This window comes from Lissotriton helveticus, chromosome 7, assembly GCF_964261635.1.
Source record: "Lissotriton helveticus chromosome 7, aLisHel1.1, whole genome shotgun sequence".
Classification (NCBI taxonomy): domain Eukaryota; kingdom Metazoa; phylum Chordata; class Amphibia; order Caudata; family Salamandridae; genus Lissotriton; species Lissotriton helveticus.
In genome coordinates this window covers 1,185,101,483-1,185,121,818 of record NC_136068.1, presented here as the reverse complement: position 1 = coordinate 1,185,121,818, position 20,336 = coordinate 1,185,101,483, and the positions used below count along the sequence as shown (strand labels likewise).

General features: G+C 42.3%; 1 protein-coding gene across 5 annotated transcripts in view; it reads right to left on the bottom strand.

The window, feature by feature from the left end:
* Positions 1–20,336, bottom strand: part of BPTF (bromodomain PHD finger transcription factor) — a 1,855,127-nt gene that overhangs the window by 129,646 nt on the left and 1,705,145 nt on the right. For 4 of the 5 annotated variants that reach the window (XR_013598794.1, XM_078654328.1, XM_078654329.1 and 1 more), the window contains exons 28-29: positions 2,078–2,251; positions 531–723 (exon numbers count right to left, since the gene is read on the bottom strand). Coding sequence is in view for 4 of the 5 variants with exons in the window: in XM_078654328.1 (XP_078510454.1) it covers positions 531–723; positions 2,078–2,251 (367 nt within the window). In the remaining variant the exon portion in view is untranslated. The remainder of the gene's footprint in view (positions 1–530; positions 724–2,077; positions 2,252–20,336) is intronic. The other variant, XM_078654332.1, reaches the window with a different exon arrangement.

Here is a 20,336-nt window from a genome sequence, read left to right as displayed (position 1 = left end):
CACTGCAATTGCTGCTAAAACAATTTTTACTTTACCCATTCACATGGTCATTTCTGTGACGCTGACTCTAACCTCTAGCACTATCATCTGGCATCTGTGCTAATATACAACTATCAATGCATTGCTGCAACCACCTAAATCATGCCTATTGCACACAACAGTCATTCTGTAAAACTGATATCTAGGCAATGCAGCTCTGGCTGCTAACACTTGTCTTTCCAAAATTTCTTGTGGTCTACGGCAGTACTGACCACAAAAGAGGCAAAAAACCTAATATGATTTATTGCTTTTTCTGTGACTGGTGGATATAATACTGACTTTATTTTTACAAATCCTTAAATATTGCACTTTAATTACTGTAAATGACATTTGTTTGAGCGGAAAAATACAAGGGCTGCATTATCATTATTCTCACTGTGGTATGGCTCAGGCATAAACACAGAACAAAATGATGTTAAGATAAAATCACCAGATGAAAAGTGACAATATCTGTTCTCTAAGTAACATTAGAACCATCAGTAAATCTTCACCTGTAAAGAGCGGAGAACTCTCTTGAGTCCCTCATAATCCTTTTCAGTGAGTGGACTGAACATGGTCATTGCATCCTCTGTAGACTGGCACTGAGGACAGACGTATTCATCAATTTGATCTGCCTCACTTTGCAAAATACCTACACAGCGCCCATGATACCAGTTCTGACATCTATCACAGCCAATGTAAAATCTGTAAGGTTCAAAATGTGAAACGTTAATCACACACAATGTGACACACATCACATGCAAAATAACAAAGCTAAGTTTTATAAAGTTGCGTTGGATTATGAATATTTTACTATTCACATAGAAAATACAACATATAAAACACAATCTTAAAATGCTTAGTGACAGTAACTGATATAATTTGCTTTATAGTGGTTAAGGTAGCTACTATTTTCCAATCACAATATTATTGCACAACACAGAATAGTTTAAACAAAGACAAAATATAAAAATAAGCATTAACAAATAAGTGGTGTGTGTAATACACTGGTTATGATGCATGCAAACCTCAGCAAATACTTTGCTTCAGGCAATGATCTCGTAATGCACAGACTTACCCACGCTGACCAATTTATGTCAAAACCTTAGTTTGTTTGAATGGAAGTTTTAATGCAGGTAAAATTTCTCGCGATAAAAAATAAGGCTCCAGTGTTTTACAGAACCCCTCAATCAATTGAATATCAATTGAATATAGCAACAATAACTATTTAAGGAATGTACTTGTTTATACATTTTCTAGTTTGCCTTTTGTTTCCTCAGGCTTTTATTTTAGTTCTTTTGCGCAGACTGATCTGAATGCAATTCTCCAGCATCAGAGGATCAGTTCTAGCACCTACAGCATCAGTGCATGATTCTCGTTACAGTACTTCCAACATGTCCAATGTGCACAGAAAATACACATACTAGGAATGAGAAGGTGCCAGCTTTCACACACTTGTATTTCTTGACCTCCCTGATCAGACTGCTGACGGGTGGTTGTTTTAGTCACAAGGTGCTATTCAATCAGGATGTGTTCCCAAACAGCCATATTGTATCTGATTGTCCCAGATGAGACATCTAGATGGCAATGTAGTCATGGGCAAATCTTGCATTCAATCTAAAGATTTGAACTAAGCCATGTATGGCCAGCACCAGAGCAATTAATGGTTTTATCGGCCACATACTTATGCTACAGTTTGCTATTTAGTACACAACATTAATGTATACTATAAAAGAACAGTTAACTACCCAAAATTATTACTGACCAGCGATGTCAGTTTTGAGGGCAAGAACTGTCAGATTCACTGATTGCCTAACAGAGAACTAAGTGACATCAGAGATGCTCATAACTTCTCCAGATGGGTTGTGTTCATTCACACCAAACTACATGCTTTTGGCTTGGTCGAAACGTGGAATGGGAAATGGAAGAAAATAAAGGTGAAAAATATATGTATATATAAAACACCAGTAATTACATATGCAGAAAAACGTCTTAAATAACTGACGTCAGAGCAATATGCTACCTATACATTAAATAAGATGCTCTTAACAGAACTCACTGTGACTCATCATAAGGTGTTCTGCAGATACAGTACAATTCCTCATTGCTGCCCTCTTGTGCCCGCTTACAATCATTACAGATGTACACATCCAGTTTCTTAGCTTCCTTTTCTGTGATGCCAACACAGTCTCCGTGATACCAGTTAGTACACAGATCACAGCCAATATAGAACCTAAAAGTGTTCACAATGAAAATGACAATGTAATTGTCATTTCAAACTGTAAATTCGTTTCTTCCCTGCATTTTCTGTCTCTACAAGTCTGCCAAGATTTGCAAACACATGCCATGCAAGGACAATAATGGAAGCTGCGTATGTGGATTCAACAGTTGACCTCGGAAAAATTAAATTAATCATAAATCATTGGTATAATATAGCTTAAACTGCAGATAAGTACAGTAAGAACCAATCCGGTCTGTAAAGTTTGCATGCCATTTATTTCTACAACAGCAAATACATACTTGACTCTCAACATATACTAAAAAGTACATTACCTAGTACATTAACTACATTAAGTACATTAGTATGTAACTGACTGAATATAGAGATATCAATCAGCGACGGTATTAGCTGTATTTCATGCTTCTTTGACAGTGAATACAAAATGCACGCGGTACATTTCAGCTTAAAGATTTGCACACCAAACAATTTGGAGCCAGTTCACAGCTGCAAATAAGCCCAGTCTTTTCTGCATTCAACACTAATGTTTGCATTAATTTTAAGCACACTAAACGAAACCAAAGCAACGTGGCTGCGCACAATGTGTTATTTGACTGAATAGGATTATTAGGAGAAATGCAGTATATGTTCTATTTATATTCTGGCTACATAGTTCAGCTGAGGATATTTGCATTCGGAAACGCAAACTTGTTATAGCACTTATAATGAATGTTTTAATAAAGCATGGATTCCAAACGAGAATTTAACAATGGCTTTAATTTCAACAATAGAGTCTTTGTATGCCTTTTCCTCGTGTTTCTTTAAAGTAGTAAGCTAACACTTGAGGGCTAACTCATGCTTTAAAAGACAAATACAGTTGTTTTTGTACTAAGGGTCGTCTGCTGCCGATTACTTAAAAACTAATTATGTTACGTTGTTGAATGATTTGGGCAATCCTTTATCCAAAATTCTGACTAATGACTAATTAATATTCTGCCATTTAAAAGGGTTTCAAGACTTTTTATTGACCACAACGGTATTCCTTTGTCTCAAAAGAGAAGCATCCCTGGGAGAATTAATTTCTCGAATGAGTAACATGGTTGTATGCACCGAAGATAGTGAGAACTAGCATGCAGTTGCTTGAAGAATCGTCGAAGCAGTTAAGAATAGGTGTGCTCCTATATGACTTCATAATTACACCGATACATCTCATTCAGACGAGCAACTGTCAAATTGTGCAATTGTAAAAGTTCGACTTCATTGCCTCACAGATTTACAAGCATTTGCATTTTCATTCAGGGTGGAACTGCTTAACTACAACCAGGCACTGAGACAACAAAAGTAAAGCGACTAGTCCTGCTAACTTACGCTATCCTCCCAGTACTTTACCATAAATGCTTGAAGAAGAGGTTGCGGAGCCACTGAATAAACTGGAAGACTTTCATATGAGTACCTTGGGTTGTTGAGGATCAATCGAGCCATGTGTTGCTTATCATTTCTCGGGAGATGGCACCTTTATTTTAACATTTGAAAAAACAGTCTAATACACATAAGGCATTCCTACGAAAGAAACAGGCATTTGCAATGCAATAGGTCTCGCATTAGGAAAGTTTGAGCTATTGGTCTTGTAAATGACACATTTTTTATATATGTGTTCGTTTTGAAAATAGCGAAATGAATAGCTTTGCCATTTACAATGCCAATACTTTTAACTTTTGCAAATGTGACACCTATAGCATTTGTAATGCAACATGTTTTGTATCTACGTGACTTAGATGTATTGATATTACAAAGAACAATGGCTTTTAATTTTTTTAAATAATACTTAAAAAAAGTTATTGTAATAATTGCAATAGCTTAAACTTTTGTAAATAACTTTTGTGAAGATTATGTTCAGTGTATTTTATTGTGAGGAACATCCAATAACAGAAGTGAAATATTAACATCTTTTTGTGACATTTGTAATAAAGCTTGCAACATTGAGAGAACATATTTGAACCAGTTGTTGTTGAATGGTTGCACAGATTAATGCTCTGGTGGCGCTGAGTGATGTTGTGGTGGTGGCGAGTGATGCTGTGGCGTTCAGTGATGCTGTGGTAGCGCATAGTGATGTTGTGGTGCCCCTGATTGATGCTGTGGTGGTGCGATAGATAGAGTGAGGGCGATAGATAGATAGAGTGAGGGCGATAGATAGATAAATAGAGTGAGGGCGATAGATAGATAAATAGAGTGGGGGGTGATAGACAGAGTGAGGGCGATCAATAGATAGAGTGATGCCGATAGATAGAGTGAGTGCAATAGATAGACAGATAGATAGAGTGAGGGCGATAGATAGAGTGAGGGCGATAGATAGATAGATAGCTAGAGGGCAATAGATAGAGGGCGATAGATAGATAGATAGCTAGAGGGCAATAGATAGATAGAGGGTGATAGAGTGAGAGCGATAGATAGATAGAGTGAGGGCGATAGATAGAGAGTGAGGGAGATAGATAGATAGCTAGATAGATAGATAGCTAGATAGATAAATAGAGTGAGGGCGATAGATAGAGTGAGGGCGATAGATAGTTAGATGGAGTGAGGCCGATAGATAGATAGATTGATAGATAGATAGAGAGTGAGGGCGATAGAGTGTGGGCAGTAGATAGATAGAGTGAGGGCGATAGATAGATTGGAGGGTGGAGGTGGAGTTGGAGGGTGGAGTCGGAGTTGGCGGGTGGAGTTTGAGGGTGGAGGGTGGAGTTTGAGGGTGGAGGGTGGAGTTTGAGGGCGGAGGGTGGACTTTGAATGCGGAGGGTGGAGTTTGAGGGTGGAGGTTGGAGTTTAAGGGTGGAGGGTGGAGTTGGAGGGTGAAGTTGAAGGGTGGAGTTGAAGGGTGGAGTTGGAGGGTGGAGTCAGAGTTGGTGAATGGAGTTGGAGGGTGGATTTGGAGGGTGAAGTTGAAGGGTGGCGGGTGAAGTTGAAGGGTGGAGTTGGAGGGTGGAGTCAGAGTTGGTGGGTGGAGTTGGAGAGTGGAGTTGAAGGGTGGCAGTTGGAGGGTGGATTCAGAGTTGGTGGGTGGAGTTGGAGAGTGGAGTTGGAGGGTGGAGTTGGAGGGTGGCGGGTGGAGTTGGAGGGTGGAGTCAGAGTTGGTGGGTGGAGTTGGACGGTGGATTTGTAGGGTGGAGTTGGACGGTGGAGTCAGAGTTGGTGGGTGGGGTTGGAGGGTGGAGTCAGAGTTGGTGGGTGGAGTTGGAGGTTGGAGTTGGAGGGTTGAGTACGATCTAGGGAGCATATTTGTATTTTAAAATATATAGGATTTTGTCTTTTCAATGAAAACATGCATACACTTTCTCCACCATGAAGCTCGTCGCAACTTATGAACGGAGGAGTGCGAGACACCGTGTGAGCGTGTGCACCTTCCCCGTGTGATCTTTGTTCCCCAAGCATAGCTCTGCAGACACGCACCATCCTGTCTGAAGACTGTGCCCTGCTTTCAAGGTGAAATGTGCACCCCTGAGGCATCACTGTGGACAGCCCGCAGTCGTCAACAAATGCCCAAGGTGGAGCAGTTCAGGCGGAATCACCAATCAGATAGGCGATCCGCCGGTGCGTTTGTGCAATCCCCGACCCGCAGCCCGCGAGTAATTGAGGCAGTCTCAAACTACTTCCCCCACAGCCTCCCAGTGTGCACAATCAGGAAGCGTTACCTGGGAAGTGGCGGCGGTGCTGTCCGAGGCTCCTTCCCCTCCGGTCACGCTCCGGCCTTCGGTGCAACTCTCCCTGTCCCGGCTAAAGCCGGGGAAGCTGTCGGGGTAAAGCCAATGGGAGCGCGGCACACAGGTGATGTCACTGAAGTCCTGGAGAGCTGCAGCCAATCCCGGCGCAGCCCTCCGATGACGCGGCGGGAATCGCTGAAACTTTGAGCCAACCACAGCGCGGTACGGAGGTGACGTAGGTGGAGCAGGCAACGGCCTCCCAAGGTTCCCGGGCCGCTAGCGGTGCTTCTAACAGCGATCTTGATGCACTCTCACACGTTGGTGAAGTTGGGGGCAAGTTCACACACTGTAGGAACCTCGGGCCAGTAGCGGTGATCTTATCAGGTACATCGCTTTCCCTGCAGCGCTTCCCAGTTCCATAGACGCAGACTCCACCCTCCCACCGCGTGCGTGTATGCCTGCCTGCGAGTTGCATGCGGGACTATGCATGCAAAGTATCAACACACGTAAAGGCTTTTTAAATAATATGAGAAGCAGAAGTTGAATCTGTCGTACTGTAAACCAAAAGTGAGTCACTGATTGCTAGTCTGGTAGGGGGTATGTGTAGTAAGGTGGGTTTTGGTACACCGTAATTCACTGAGGTCCTAAGTCTTTATGCACAGTTCTGTGTATGAGCAGAATTCCTGGAACAGTAGTTACAACACAAAGGCTCGATAAAGGGCTTGCACTTTGAATATGAATATAAAATAGAAGAATAGTTGATAATCACAGCTAAGGAATGCAGCAATTAGATGTGTGTATGTGTGGCTGATGTGTAGATTGAGTGAAAGATGAAAAACGTGAAAAATAAGAAAGGTTGGAGAGACGCAAACTACCCACTGCATTGTCAGTGAAGTGGATCTTTGGATTTCCAGGTCATTACACAGATAGGGTGTTGGATTCCGCAGTGGGAGCAAGAGAAACTTGTACCACATCTAAGGAAGAAAGATAGTGCATAAAGTACACACAGTACGTGAGAAAAATGATGCAAAAGTGACGCAAGGGGCTTGTAAACCTGCCACAGTGTGTGGTAGAAAAGACGCAAGAAAGGACGGAAGTGTGCAAATTACCCACTGCAATTCACGGGTAGTAGTTACCAAGAAGTCTGAATAAAGGGCCTGAACTTTGAATTTGAATTAAAGAAGAATAATTGATAAGCTCAGGCAAGAATGGTAGCAAGTAGGTGTGTGTATTTGTGGTTGTTGTGTTGATTGAGTGGAAGATGACTAAGGTGAAACATTAGAGAGGTTGCAGAGATGCAAACTTTCCATTTCTTTGTAAAGGAAGTGGGTGTTTAGTTTTCCAGTGCATATATATATATATTCACTGAAAAAACCATAGGCTTCAGTCACGTTATAGTTAGGAATTAGCATTTAAAAAAAACTTAGAAATTCACTGAAAAAACCATAGGTTTCACCCATGTTATAGTTGGCTGGACATTTCTCTCATACAAAACCATTGAAATTCCCCCGTTATAGTTAGTTCAGCTAACTATAACTCGCGCGCCCGCAATGCACTGCTGATGACGTCACATATTACATCACTCATCACATGGTCAGTGACATCACTGATGACATCATCCTTGAGAAAGAGTGGCAGACCTCCTCTCACTCTAATATAACCTTTGATACACACATTCAAAAATAGATACTAACATTTTCAAAAAAATGGAGATACCAATACCAGTTACAACAACCTATTCAGTAATTCCAACATCTACATACACATCCACTCATCCACCAACAGTTCTATATAGTCACTTAAACATGTACTCACTCATCATATGTACTCATACACCTATACATCCTGTTACACACCGATACTCATCCATACAGTTACTCACACACATAGTCACACATGCAAATAAACTATCAAACATCCATTTGTTTGCATATACAGCTATACACACACACCACTACACTAACTTTTACAGAAACGTACACTCTCTTAAACAATCAGTTATAGAAACACATACTTATTTATACAGGAACTTTTTCAATCTGTCACTGTCATATATCCTTACTTATATACATCAATACTCACATATACTAGTTTAAAACATATGTACTTACTCATAAAGACACTATTGAGGCAGTCATTCACTCACTAGCACACCCATACACAGATTCATCCACCCGTACAGTCCTGCACACATGCTGTCTTCAGAACACATACAAACAGTGAGTCAGTCATTCATGCATCTGTGCCCTAAGTAATACCCACCACCAAACCATACCGACACTCATTCTGATACTCAAAAACCAACTAATAACCCATATAGACACTCGTGTAGCTACTCACCAACCCATGCAGCCACTTATACACAAAGTGAGACACTGATACAGATATTTACATATTTAAACATTACTCGCTAATTAATGTATTCACCAAGATACACTTAATAAGTCAGTTATACAATGAAATTTACAAAAAAAATGCATTTACAAACTTATTTACCCATTTATTCTTCCATCGACCTTTAGATATACATATATAAAAATATTTTTTTTCCAGAAAGAGACACATTCAGTGGATGATGTCATCAGTGATGTCATCAGTGATGTCACTGACCATGTGATGAGTGATGTAATATGGGACATCAGCAGTGCATTGCGGGCGCGCGAGTTATAGTTAGCTGAACTAACTATAACGGGGGAAGTTCAATGGTTTTGGATGAGAGAAATGTCCAGCTAACTATAACATGGGTGAAACCTATGGGTTTTTCAGTGAATTTCTAAGTTTTTTTAAATGCTAATTCCTAACTATAACGTGACTGAAATCTATGTTTTTTCAGTGAATATATATATACACTGTACATGTACAACTTGACAAAGCCCTACGGCGAAACGCGTCGTTTCTGTTTCAGTTCCACCACGAATAAATTGGTTTGGAACTACCCCCTGCGAGTGCTGCTTTCCTTTTGGAATTACGTTCCTTGGATTTGTGAGGCTGACATTGTGCAACGGGTACACCCCCGTTTGGCGTGCACCCGCCCACGAGTGCAACCGGCTGGTGTTTGGAGGTTTGGATATATATATATATTCACTGAAAAAACCATAGGTTAGAGACCATATATAGTTAGCTGGACATTTTATTGACATAAAACCAATGAAATTCCATATATAGTTAGTTGCACTAACTATATATCGCGCACCCGCAATCCACTGCTGATGATGTCACATATTACATCATTCATGACATGGTCAGTGACATCACTGATGACATCTCAAATGACATCACTGATGACATCACTGATGACATCTCAATTGACATCACTGATCACAACACTGATGATATCATTCATGTGATAATACGATGCACGTCCTCACACTCTAATATTACCTTTGATACACCCAGTGTTAAACACAGACAACCATTCTTGAAGTCATTGACACACCAATACCAGTTACTACATATGCACACACTGATTCCTAGGTCTATACACACATCCACTTATTTAACCATAGAATTACTCATACATATAGTCACTCATCAATACAACACTATCATCTGCACTCAAACACCTATACAGACACTCACATTCTGCCACTCATCCATTGAGTTACTCACACATCTAGTCAGTCATGCAAAGATTCAATCACACTTCCATTTCCTCAACTATACAGTTATACACAAAACACCTTACTTATTAAAACATATACTAACATATACTTACTTTGGTATACAATTACTGATACAAGTACACAATGATCCATACAGCCACTCGCACAATTAGTGGCTCTTATGTATAGTCATTTATATATGCCAGCTACCTACACACACACTCAGTCTCCCATACAAATACTCGGGCAACCAATCAATAACACATATAGCCTGTCGTATAGCTACTGATCAACACATGCAGTAGCCTACACACCAGACATACTGTTGCCCACATTCAGACAGTTTAGTCACTAACCCATGCATTCAGTAAGACACATTTAATCACTCAATCATACAGTCAGTCACGCACCTTCTGAATCTTTCATCCAGACACTTATATATCCTCTCATTCTTCAATATTTAAAACATATTTAAACTTTACAGAAACACACAGTCACTGGATGATGTCATCAGTGATGTCATCAGTGATGTCATTTGAGATGTCATCAGTGATGTCATCAGTGATGTCACTGACCATGTCATGAATGATGTAATATGTGACATCATCAGCAGTGGATTGCGGGTGCGCGATATATAGTAATTTTATTGGTTTTATGTCAATAAAATGTCCAGCTAACTATATATGGTCTCTAACCTATGGTTTTTTCAGTGAATTTTCAAGGTTTTGTAAATGCTAATTCCTAACTATATATGGTCTATAACCTATGGTTTTTTCAGTTAATTTCAATGGTTTTTTAATAGCAAATATCAAAACCTTTAAAATGTATTCTTCTTTAAATCGAAAAATATATTTTATATGTTTTTAATAAATTTTTTTAATGTCTTTTTTTTTTAATTATTTTTTTTGTTTCGCTCCCGGTACGCGAACCGGTGAGCTTTCCGTTAGCTCAATTTGGTGCCGCGACTCGGTCCGCGAACCGGTAAACGTTCAGTTTGCGCAACTACCGCGTTAGAAAACAACACCGTGACGCGTCGCGTAATGCGTCATATGACGCGCCGCGTTAGCGCACCCGGAAGCGCTCCGGTCCGCGAAGCGCAGCTTCCCGGAAGCGATCCGGGGCGCGGAGCGCGTAACGTAAGCATAACAGGTCATGTGACTTGTTAATAACACTTTTCATTGGTTCATTTCACTTTTGGTTTCCTAATGTTGTTAGGCTAGGTCATGTGACCTAAAAATAACACTTTTCATTGGTTCATTTCACTTTTGGTTTCCTAATGTTGTTAGGCTAGGTCATGTGACCTAAAAATAACACTTTTCATTGGTTCATTTCACTTTTGGTTTCCTAATGTTGTTAGGCTAGGTCATGTGACCTAAAAATAACACTTTTCATTGGTTTAGAACTATTTTTTTTCCCCAAATGATGAAAACCCCTCCTTGTTTTTACCTCATTCTTACTTTCTACTTCCAGAGAGCAAGACCTATTTTTGACAATGGCTTCTGTAATAGCTGCAGCTGGTGCTTCTCAGCAACCACCACCACCACCACCACCACCAAAAGGGCCACCTCCAACACTGGACTTTGGTAGAGAGGAAGATAATGAGGACGAAGAGGAGGAGGAGGAGGAAGAGCAAGTAAGGCAGTTCCTGCCAGAAACACCAAGGCAGAGCCATATTAAAGAGCACTACATATGGCAATTTTTTAAAATTCCACCTGGACAAAAGAAGGTCAATGCACCCCATGTGTCTTGTTTGATATGTAAAAATATACTTTCTCGTGGCAACCCCAACAAGAAATACAGCTTTGGGAATCATACAATGATTCGCCACATGGAGCGATGGCATCCTAATAATCTTTCCCAAGCACAAGTAAGGGATCTTGCTGCCAACCCCCCAAATGTCATCCCCAGCACCTCCAGTGGACAAAGCTCATTCGCCGGACCAGATGGCCGAGAAATAATCCACAATATTCAAGCTCCTTTTGAACACTTCAAAATAGTTTGTATATATTGTGGAGGAACTATTTGTTATGGAGAGAAGAGTATTACTTTGATTAACCGAGCTGGAGAAAATCATAAATGCAACAAGATGAGAAAACAATGAATCCTTTTTATTTATTTTTGCTCCTGTTGAGACATATTCAAACCCTGCTTTTTTGTTATTTCCCCTAAAAAACCACAAAAAAAACACAAAATAGTTTTCAAAAATCAAAAAATTGTTCAGAAAATTAATTTAAAAAAGAAAAAAAAAGAAAAAAGAAAAAAACAGTTCTTTTCAGAATTACCTTCCATTTATAACAAAATTGCTAACATTTTTATACCCTGTCTTTCTTTTTTCCTCATAGTACGCTCCTCGGACCGCTTCCCGGTGCGCGTACTGGGCGCTCCCCACGCAAAAAAAAAGAATTTTTTTTATTTTGTTTTGCCCCGCGGGGCCCTTTTAAAGCCTCCACATCAAACCTAGGGGGTCAGGGAGGATCTACTATGCCCCCTTATGGTCATTTCCCCCTTTGTTTTGGCCTCCTCTTGTCTCTCGATCCTACCGAGAGACAAGATGGCGGCCGCTCCGGACTGTTTAGAATGTTGACAGACACCGGAGACCCAATCAGCTTCGCTTCGCGAAGTTCCGTTACGCGTCAGGTACGCGAACCGGGGCGCTGCCCGGAGCGCCCTTACAGGTATATATATTTTTTTGAACGTTAATTTCTCAAAATCCACTGGAACACATATTGAGACCTAGCAAAGGCACATCGGGCTACCAGTCCCTACAATTTTGCCAAGTTTCATGCAAATCCATTCAGCCGTTCGGGCTAAAAGTGAGGCCAACCGCCCTATGGAAATTAACATGGGAAAAACGCGTTTTGGGACCCCCCTTTTTTCTCGGACCCCCCTTGACAAAACCCCCCCAAATTTTCAGGGACTGCTCAGAAACAAAATGTTCCATTTTCCTGAAAATTTCAGCCAATTCCGTCCACAAACGCCAAAGTTATTAGACATAGAATTTTCAAAAATCCCATAGAGAAAAAATCCTAACTATATATACCTACTGGTGACCGCCAGTAGGTAATATATATGTATGTATGTATGTATGTATGTATTGCCTCAACGTCACACCTTCGTTCGGTATGAAAAAAGGAAGGCACACACGAATCCGAAGCTTGATGCTTTATTGGTGCAAAACCCCCCCTGACAGACGCGTTTCGCCTCACGGCTTCGTCAATATATATATATATATCACATAGATTGTGAACATGTGTGTTGTGCGTGTATATTTAAATCTATATACATACAAACTTCTTATGCAGACTGAATTGAACAACTTTACTATGGTCAGGTCTTTGAAGTGTCTCAATCACTCCTGTTCTTCCATTCACATTACTCTTTTCTACTATCTCTTTGTTAGACATTCAGACATTTATACTCTTTCTCCTCGTACATTTCTGAAGCGCTCGTTCTGCATATCTCATTGATTTCTTCTGAACCCTCTTGTCACTCTCTCCCGTATAAACTTTAATGCATGTCTCTCACTTCGTCTCTCTAACACACACAATGCACCCACTCACCTGTATGCACTTTCTTTCGTTACCTCTTGACATGTACCTCAGTCACACACTCTTACATATAATCACAATTACAATTGGCAAACCTGATCATTACTCTGTGTGCACTGTAGAGGCCAAGGATTGAGCGAGCATGTATTCCAAACCCCTTTTATTACCCACGAGAGGCACTGTGAGAAATTCACACTGTGACCAGCCTGAACTCCACTGCTGCCAATAGTGGCCCTCACAGTTACATAGGAGTAACTATTTTCACACTTCACACTATACAGGAGTAATATGTTTCATAAAAAAGAAAACTACAGAACCACCATCCTGAAAAAAGCAAATACTCTTAGGGAATGCAAGATCATGTAAAACTTGAAATATACAGAACAATATTGCTGTTCCCAGGCTGAGGGTAGTGTCTGTTGTTGCTGGATGCAGCTGTTATTGTTGGTAGGGTACAATGGGGTGGGCGGGTGGTCAGGACATTTAGAGACGAGGCACTAGCTAGCCCCACCAGGTCCCTCTTCAACCTCCCCGAGTGACACTGCTAGCTATAGCTTTACAGCAACTGAACCACTTTTGTCATTTTGGCTGTATTTTAATCATAAACTATGCGTTTTGATGTTACTAAATTGGTCAGGGAGCTTTATTGAGGGTTTTAGCTACCATTGGTGCAGCCTGTGCAATGCACCGGTGTCCAGAGGTGGGAGGGAGCCCAGTCTGCCCAGTGCCAGCTGATATTTCCGAGGCTGCCTGTTCTGATGTGTTTTTAGACAGTGCCTGCCAGACTTGGCAGTGTTTACTTTTCTGAGACCGGAAGGGAGTGGGGTACAGTAGTTGTACAGGATAAGGGAACAATAAAGTAGAGACAGGAAAGGGATGAAAAAAGGAGCAGATGAAAGAGCAGGGAGGAATGTGGAAAAGGTGACAATGAGAGAAGAAAAAAGGTTGAGCGAGGAAGGAAATAAGGATGAGATAAGTGGGCGAGGGAAAAGGAAGCAAAAGGAATTAGAAATAAGAGAGGGGAAGAAGGGGATGAGGATAAGTGACAGACATAAGACGGGGAAGAGAGAGACTGAGGAAGGGAATATAGAGGAGAGCATCAAATAGATGAAGGAGATAAGAGGAGTGCAGGGTTGAGATAGGAAGACGAGAAGGAAAAGCCAACAGAATGAGGAACTTGGAGAACTGTAAATTGGTGTTACACCAGGGCCAGGGGTTTGATGTGTGTGCTGCACCTAATTTATAGCAGTATTTTAATACCCTGCTGGGAGCCTAGTTTAATTTCTTGCACTAGGGCCCAAGACACCCAGGTTCGGCCACAGGGTTTACCGAGTAATATATTGATGCAATTGTTGAGGCAGTACTGTTCAGCCTTAACACACAAACTCAAACTCAGTCGGACTGGCCTAACGGGCACCAGAAGTTTTGGTAGTCTGGCAGGAGGCGGGGAGGGGGCAGTTTGACTGCCAGTGGGTGCCTACTTGCTGTGATTTTAGATAACTAATGGAAGGGCAAATGGTTTTAAAGCACGCCTGAAGCGTGTTTTAAAAACATTTATAGGTACATGGCCGGAAGGTCCCCCGCTATCAGCCCCTACACAGTGAAAACACCCCCATCCCACTGAAACACCCAGTAGCCAGTCCAGCCTTTCTGGAGTTGCATTCCCTCTCAGTCCTGCACTACTAAGGGGTCGAGTGACTAGGCCTGGATGTTAAACTCTGCTCCATTCACAGAGTCTGCAGAGTTTTTCCCACTCCGCATAGAGCGTGGAGCTCTAAAACACTGTGAAGTGGCACAAAGTGGATTTTTTCCTCTTGCGCGGCTCACCAACGTTGGCGAACGTGGAAAATCCTACGCTAGACAACATCCTGTCAATATTTCTCAATGCGGTTGATCGCGGCAGGTCACTACCGCTCACACTGAGAAACCCGATGCTCGCGTTGAGGAAGCTGCCACTCAACTAGGAAATCTACTTGAGGAGCAGAAAGAAGCTGTGCCCTCTTGCGCTGTGTGTGGTGCTGTTTGTGCGACAAATGCCTGGCGTTAAAAATCAGATATATTTACTTCACTCTGCCGCTTGCAGTACTCTGCGGAGGACAGCGGAGTTTGTCACGCGGAACTCGGCTAACTTCGCCTAGGCCTAGGGTCAATGAGGCAGTCTCAGAGAAACAGAGTTTGCCTAACCAGGAGACAGTGGTAGAAGAATTTGCACCACTGTGCATCCCAGCTTCCTACACTATGCAACAATCCAGTGTCTTTACCTGCAGTCTAACAAACAGTGAGAGTACACTCTCCCGAGCCCTGCAGGGGAAATTTCAATTCAAACACTTGATTTCTTCATCACTTTCTTTCAACCATTTCCCTTCATTCTTTTTTCAACCCCTTCTCTGTCTCCTTACATCAACCTCCTCCGTTAAGCAGTCCACCCCAGCTCCCATTTTGTGTTAGCAAGTGAGTGAAACCAGCACCCCCCTCCCAGCAACAGGGATATTCTACATCACAGAGAGAACTGAGGGTGGTCTGAGACAGCAGTAATCTGCTGTGAGCTGTATAAACTGTGTTTTAAAGGGATTGTGCACTTCGTTTTTGCCTAGGAGAGTGAGTGAAGTTTTATACAAACAGTATTGTTAGAGGACAAAGTTTGTTAGACCATTACCTGCAGAAGTCCAAAGGGTGGATTGAGCCAGTCTGTCTCCTAGGAGATTCTGAATAGAGGAGCAGCTCCCCAGCTCCACACATCCCACCCCCACCCCTACCACAGCCCCCAACCCCACCCCAGCCCCCACACCAACCCCAGCAAACCTAGTCTGCTATTGATTGTTACATGGGTGCACTGATTGGTAGTTGTATCTGGTGTTTCTATTGGATTAGGTTTAGTGTTTTCATTGGTTGGTTATTTGAGGGTTCTGATTGGTTTCTGGGTCTGTCATTCAATCAATCAATGTAGAGTTGGGACTAGGGCTAGGGTTAGGCCTTCTATTGGAAGTAGCGATTAGGGCTTCTTGTGTGATTGGTTGCTGGAGTAGGTGTGAGACCAAGGTTAGGCTTTTTACTGGAAGTAGAGACTAGGGTTTCCTGTGCCATTGGTTGCTGGGACTAGGGTTGGGACTACAGCTAGGGCTAGGGCCTCTATTCGATGTAGAGATTAGGGGTTTTATACCTGATTGAGTGCTTGGACTAGGGCTAAGATTGGCTGTTAGGGCCTGGTCTCATATTGGTTCTAGATTTTTAGGGCTAGTGTTGTGAATGGATAGGCTTAGGGCTAGGGTTCCCATTGGCTGAAAGGGTCACCTGATTACTAGGTCTATAAAAGGCCAAGGCTTATGGCATCTCAGCCCGGGCGGAGAGGTTAAGGGCGGAGAGGACAAAGGCAGGTGCCTGTCTGAACTTGTTCAAGACTGGTCGGGACTAGGGCTAGAAATGCTGCCCTTTTTACCATTCAGTTAAAACCCACCCTACACCATCCACAAAGAGTAACACACTCGCACCAAATGTACACCACACACTTGCTACAAACCAACCCTATGCACAAATCAATATATCAGCATACACTAAAAACCACACAAACCATGTCTAAATATCCTTCTATCCCAGCTACCACACATTTCCACCTACAAACAGTACACAACTCTATCCTATACCACTAACCAACCCACTCATCACTAAATCCATACCATACTTAACTACAACCCATACAGACACACACTCCCCACTCTAATTACTTTTAACAGACCCCCTTTTATCACTAACAAACCTATATTCAGCCTTTCATCATTTGTCAAACCAACGCCCTCCACTTCTTTCTACCACAATAACACAACACAACACTTACACTCCACAGCACCACACATTTTATCGCTTGCAGCAAACAGTCTTAACTCTACTTCATCCCCTTCTACACACAACATACACTCTACTCACAAACACATCACCACCCCCTTTACCCTACAAATTCCACTCGCAAACAATAGTATACAAACAAATCCATCTGATGAAACAAATACATCAGCACCTCTTTTCACTACTCCTCAAAAACAAAACATATCGCACACATCAGCACTGCAAAATCTCTCAAGCACAACACCTCATAATACTTAGTCACCAAATACAATCATACACCCACCTTTCAAACTACACAAAGGAACAAACCCCAATGTCAAGCTTTCTCTCTACCACCACACCTAACGCACATACAGCAACACAGCAGCTCTCTTCCAACCACCTCTCATCCATTGGACAATTTAGAAGCTTACTACATGACCCACATGCTGCACCACCACCACTGACTCATACACCTTCCGCCATAATCATACGCAAACAATATAAGCAACGTGCCACACATCACAACTTTGCTTCTCCATATCTACTGCAAAACAAGGTTACACCACAAAAACAACACAGCACACCAACTCACTCTCAAACACCGTCTACACCACCTATGCACGCAGACCCATCAAAATGCCTTCTTAGCCTGATGAACGAGGAACACATTACAGAAGAGCTACACAATTGCTATCCTAATACAGATAATACCAGCACTGAAAACACACCTGCTTCTAACCCACACAATACTGATCACTCTTCTACAAAACAAAGTTTTACTGTCATTAAAGCACATTCTCTAACCTGTCTACTAGTAAATGCTTAATCACTCTCTAAAAACAAACATGACATCTACAACCTTCTCACCGATGCAAAACCAGACATACTATTCATAACTGAATCGTGGTTGGGAGATTGTATGGCCCCAGTCCTGCATGAAGCCATTCCTCTAGGCCAGAGGTCTTCAAACCTTTTTACTCTGAGCTCCCCTAAGCAAAATGGTTTGGGGTTGGGCTCCCCTCCAAAACTTTTTGGCATGTATTGGGGAGCGGGAGGGACATGGCTGCGTACAGGGAGCGGGGCTTATGAGATGATATCAGGAATACTTTTTCTATAGCTTATGAACTGCACTAAATATGAGACTTATAAAACAGCAAATGCATCAAACAAAAACAAATTGTATCCCAACAAACTGCTCCCCATAATTGGGAGGTTGTGAGCCCCTTACACTAGTTGACCCCCATGCAACTACACCTGCTGCACTAATGATAACTGCAGTCCTGGGCAGCAGGCTATCTCCTCTGTATCTTTTACCTCTACCCCCACCATGACAGATCATCTCCTCGGTCCTAATACTTGAAAGAAAAATAAGCTCCGATGCCCCCTTTTTAAAGGTAGACAGTCATAACTCTAATGCAGTGGGCCCCTCAAATGCCTGGGCCCCAGTCCTGCTGCATCTGCTTCCTTAATGATAACCAGCAGTGGCCACATACACAATTGGCAGCAGTACCAGCTTCACTAATGAATGTCCCTTGAAAAATAAAAACACTTATATTGTCTCCTTCTTTGGAGTATCGCTCTGAAGAGGTCGTCTCTGGCCATTTGTAAACATAATAAAAATGAGTCCTCATACAGTGCTCCCCATTCTGGGCCTTCTCTTTGACAATATCTATGAAATTCGCTCCTTTCCGGTCTCCTAGACCTTTGTTATGAGGCCCCAGGGATCAAGAGGATTAGGGTTCTGCATCTGAATGCAACCCTGCTGGGCTTCTACCTGCCACCCTATGGAATCCGCTTTCACAAAAAACGGCCCGTGAATTGTTAATACTGACTTTGAGGATTCTCTGCCTGAAAGCGAAGGGTGTGGTGGTAGTGCGGAAAGCTAAAGAAACCAGCCTTCTTACCAGTCATTAATTGATTGAGTCACTTAAACCCAGGGCCACTGGAATTATGAGCTTCTGCAGCAGCAGTTTTTTTCACATAATTATCAGTTTACAGCATTTGCATAGTTTACTTGTTCTTTGCAGCAGGCACATTAACCCTCTGCACTGTGTGGGTGGCAAGAGCGCCCATGTGAGTGCACGGTGAGCCATGCAACAGTGTGAGAGTAGGATAAGAGTAGTGACCGTATGAATTTGGGTGCGGATCTATATGCAGAGTGAGACAAATGAATGTAGGGTTAGTGATGGGCTTATTGGAGTGAGATTGCAGAGTGAGCAGTGAGGGGGACAGGTGAGTGAAGTGTCACATGAGTGCAGGGTGAGTAGTGTGCTCGTGTGCCTGCAGGGTAAGGTACAGGGTGAACAGTACAAGTGCATTGTGAGTGCAGAGTCATCACTGTGAGTGCAGGGTGGGGGTGAATGGTGTGAGTGCATGGGGAACAGTGTGAGGACATTGTGATCACTGTGAGTGCAGGGTGAGTGTGAAAGTGAAGGATGAAAATGAGGAGTGTGTTGAATGAATGTAGGTTGCATTCCCAGATACTTGAAGTATGTCAAAATGTTATTGACGGCGGCGCAGGGTTTCACATATAAGTTAAACTGTTGCTATTATGGCATTAACCAGGGATCGAGGGTGGAGGAAATAAGGAAATGCTACTTACCAGTATGCATCTGTTTGTGGCATGTAGAGCTGCAGATCCTCACACTTAGCATTGGATCGCCATCTGGTGTTGGGCTCGGATGCTTGCGGGTTGTTGTTGTCTTTTTTTTTATGTCCTCATCTCACCAAAGACATTGGCAGATTTACCAAGCCAAATTTTTTGATCCTGGACGCCCTTCGGCTAACTGCGTTAGTCTAGGCCAACATTGCCTTCCTCATGTGATTGAGGTCTGGTGTAATCATAGGACCCGGGAGGGGAACCGACCTTTAGCAAGTTATCAATCGCAGGCGTCTTACCCAGCTTAACAATGGGAGCCAGATATTGTGTAGATTTTCCTCTCTACCATCTTGCTCTAGGCGTGCCATGCTCAGCACAGCTTTAAGCCAACCTTCTCTTTCCAGGGGAGTCGGATCTTTCCACCTTATACAGATCTCCATCCTAGCCAACAGTACAAGGTTTAACAATAAGCCCATTTGGATCTGTGAGAGCTCCCCATTAGGTGATCGTTTTTACCAAAAATGACCAGGTGAAGGTCGATCTCTATATTGGTTTAAAAAATAGATGTTAGGCAATCCCCCACATTTTTTCAAAAGGATCTTAGCCCTGAACATTCGAAAAACATGTGAATATCATCAGCATTAGCAAGTTTATAAGTAGGACAGTTTAGAGCTGGCACCGCAGCAAACTTGGCTATCTTGGCCAGAGCATAGTAGAGCCTGTTGATCACAAAAAAGTGGTTCTTCTTTAAGCTGGCGGGCTTAATGTATTTATAAAGTAATTTAAAAGATGATTCAAAAAAGTCTTCTATAGCATGGGCAAGTGGTGTTTGGT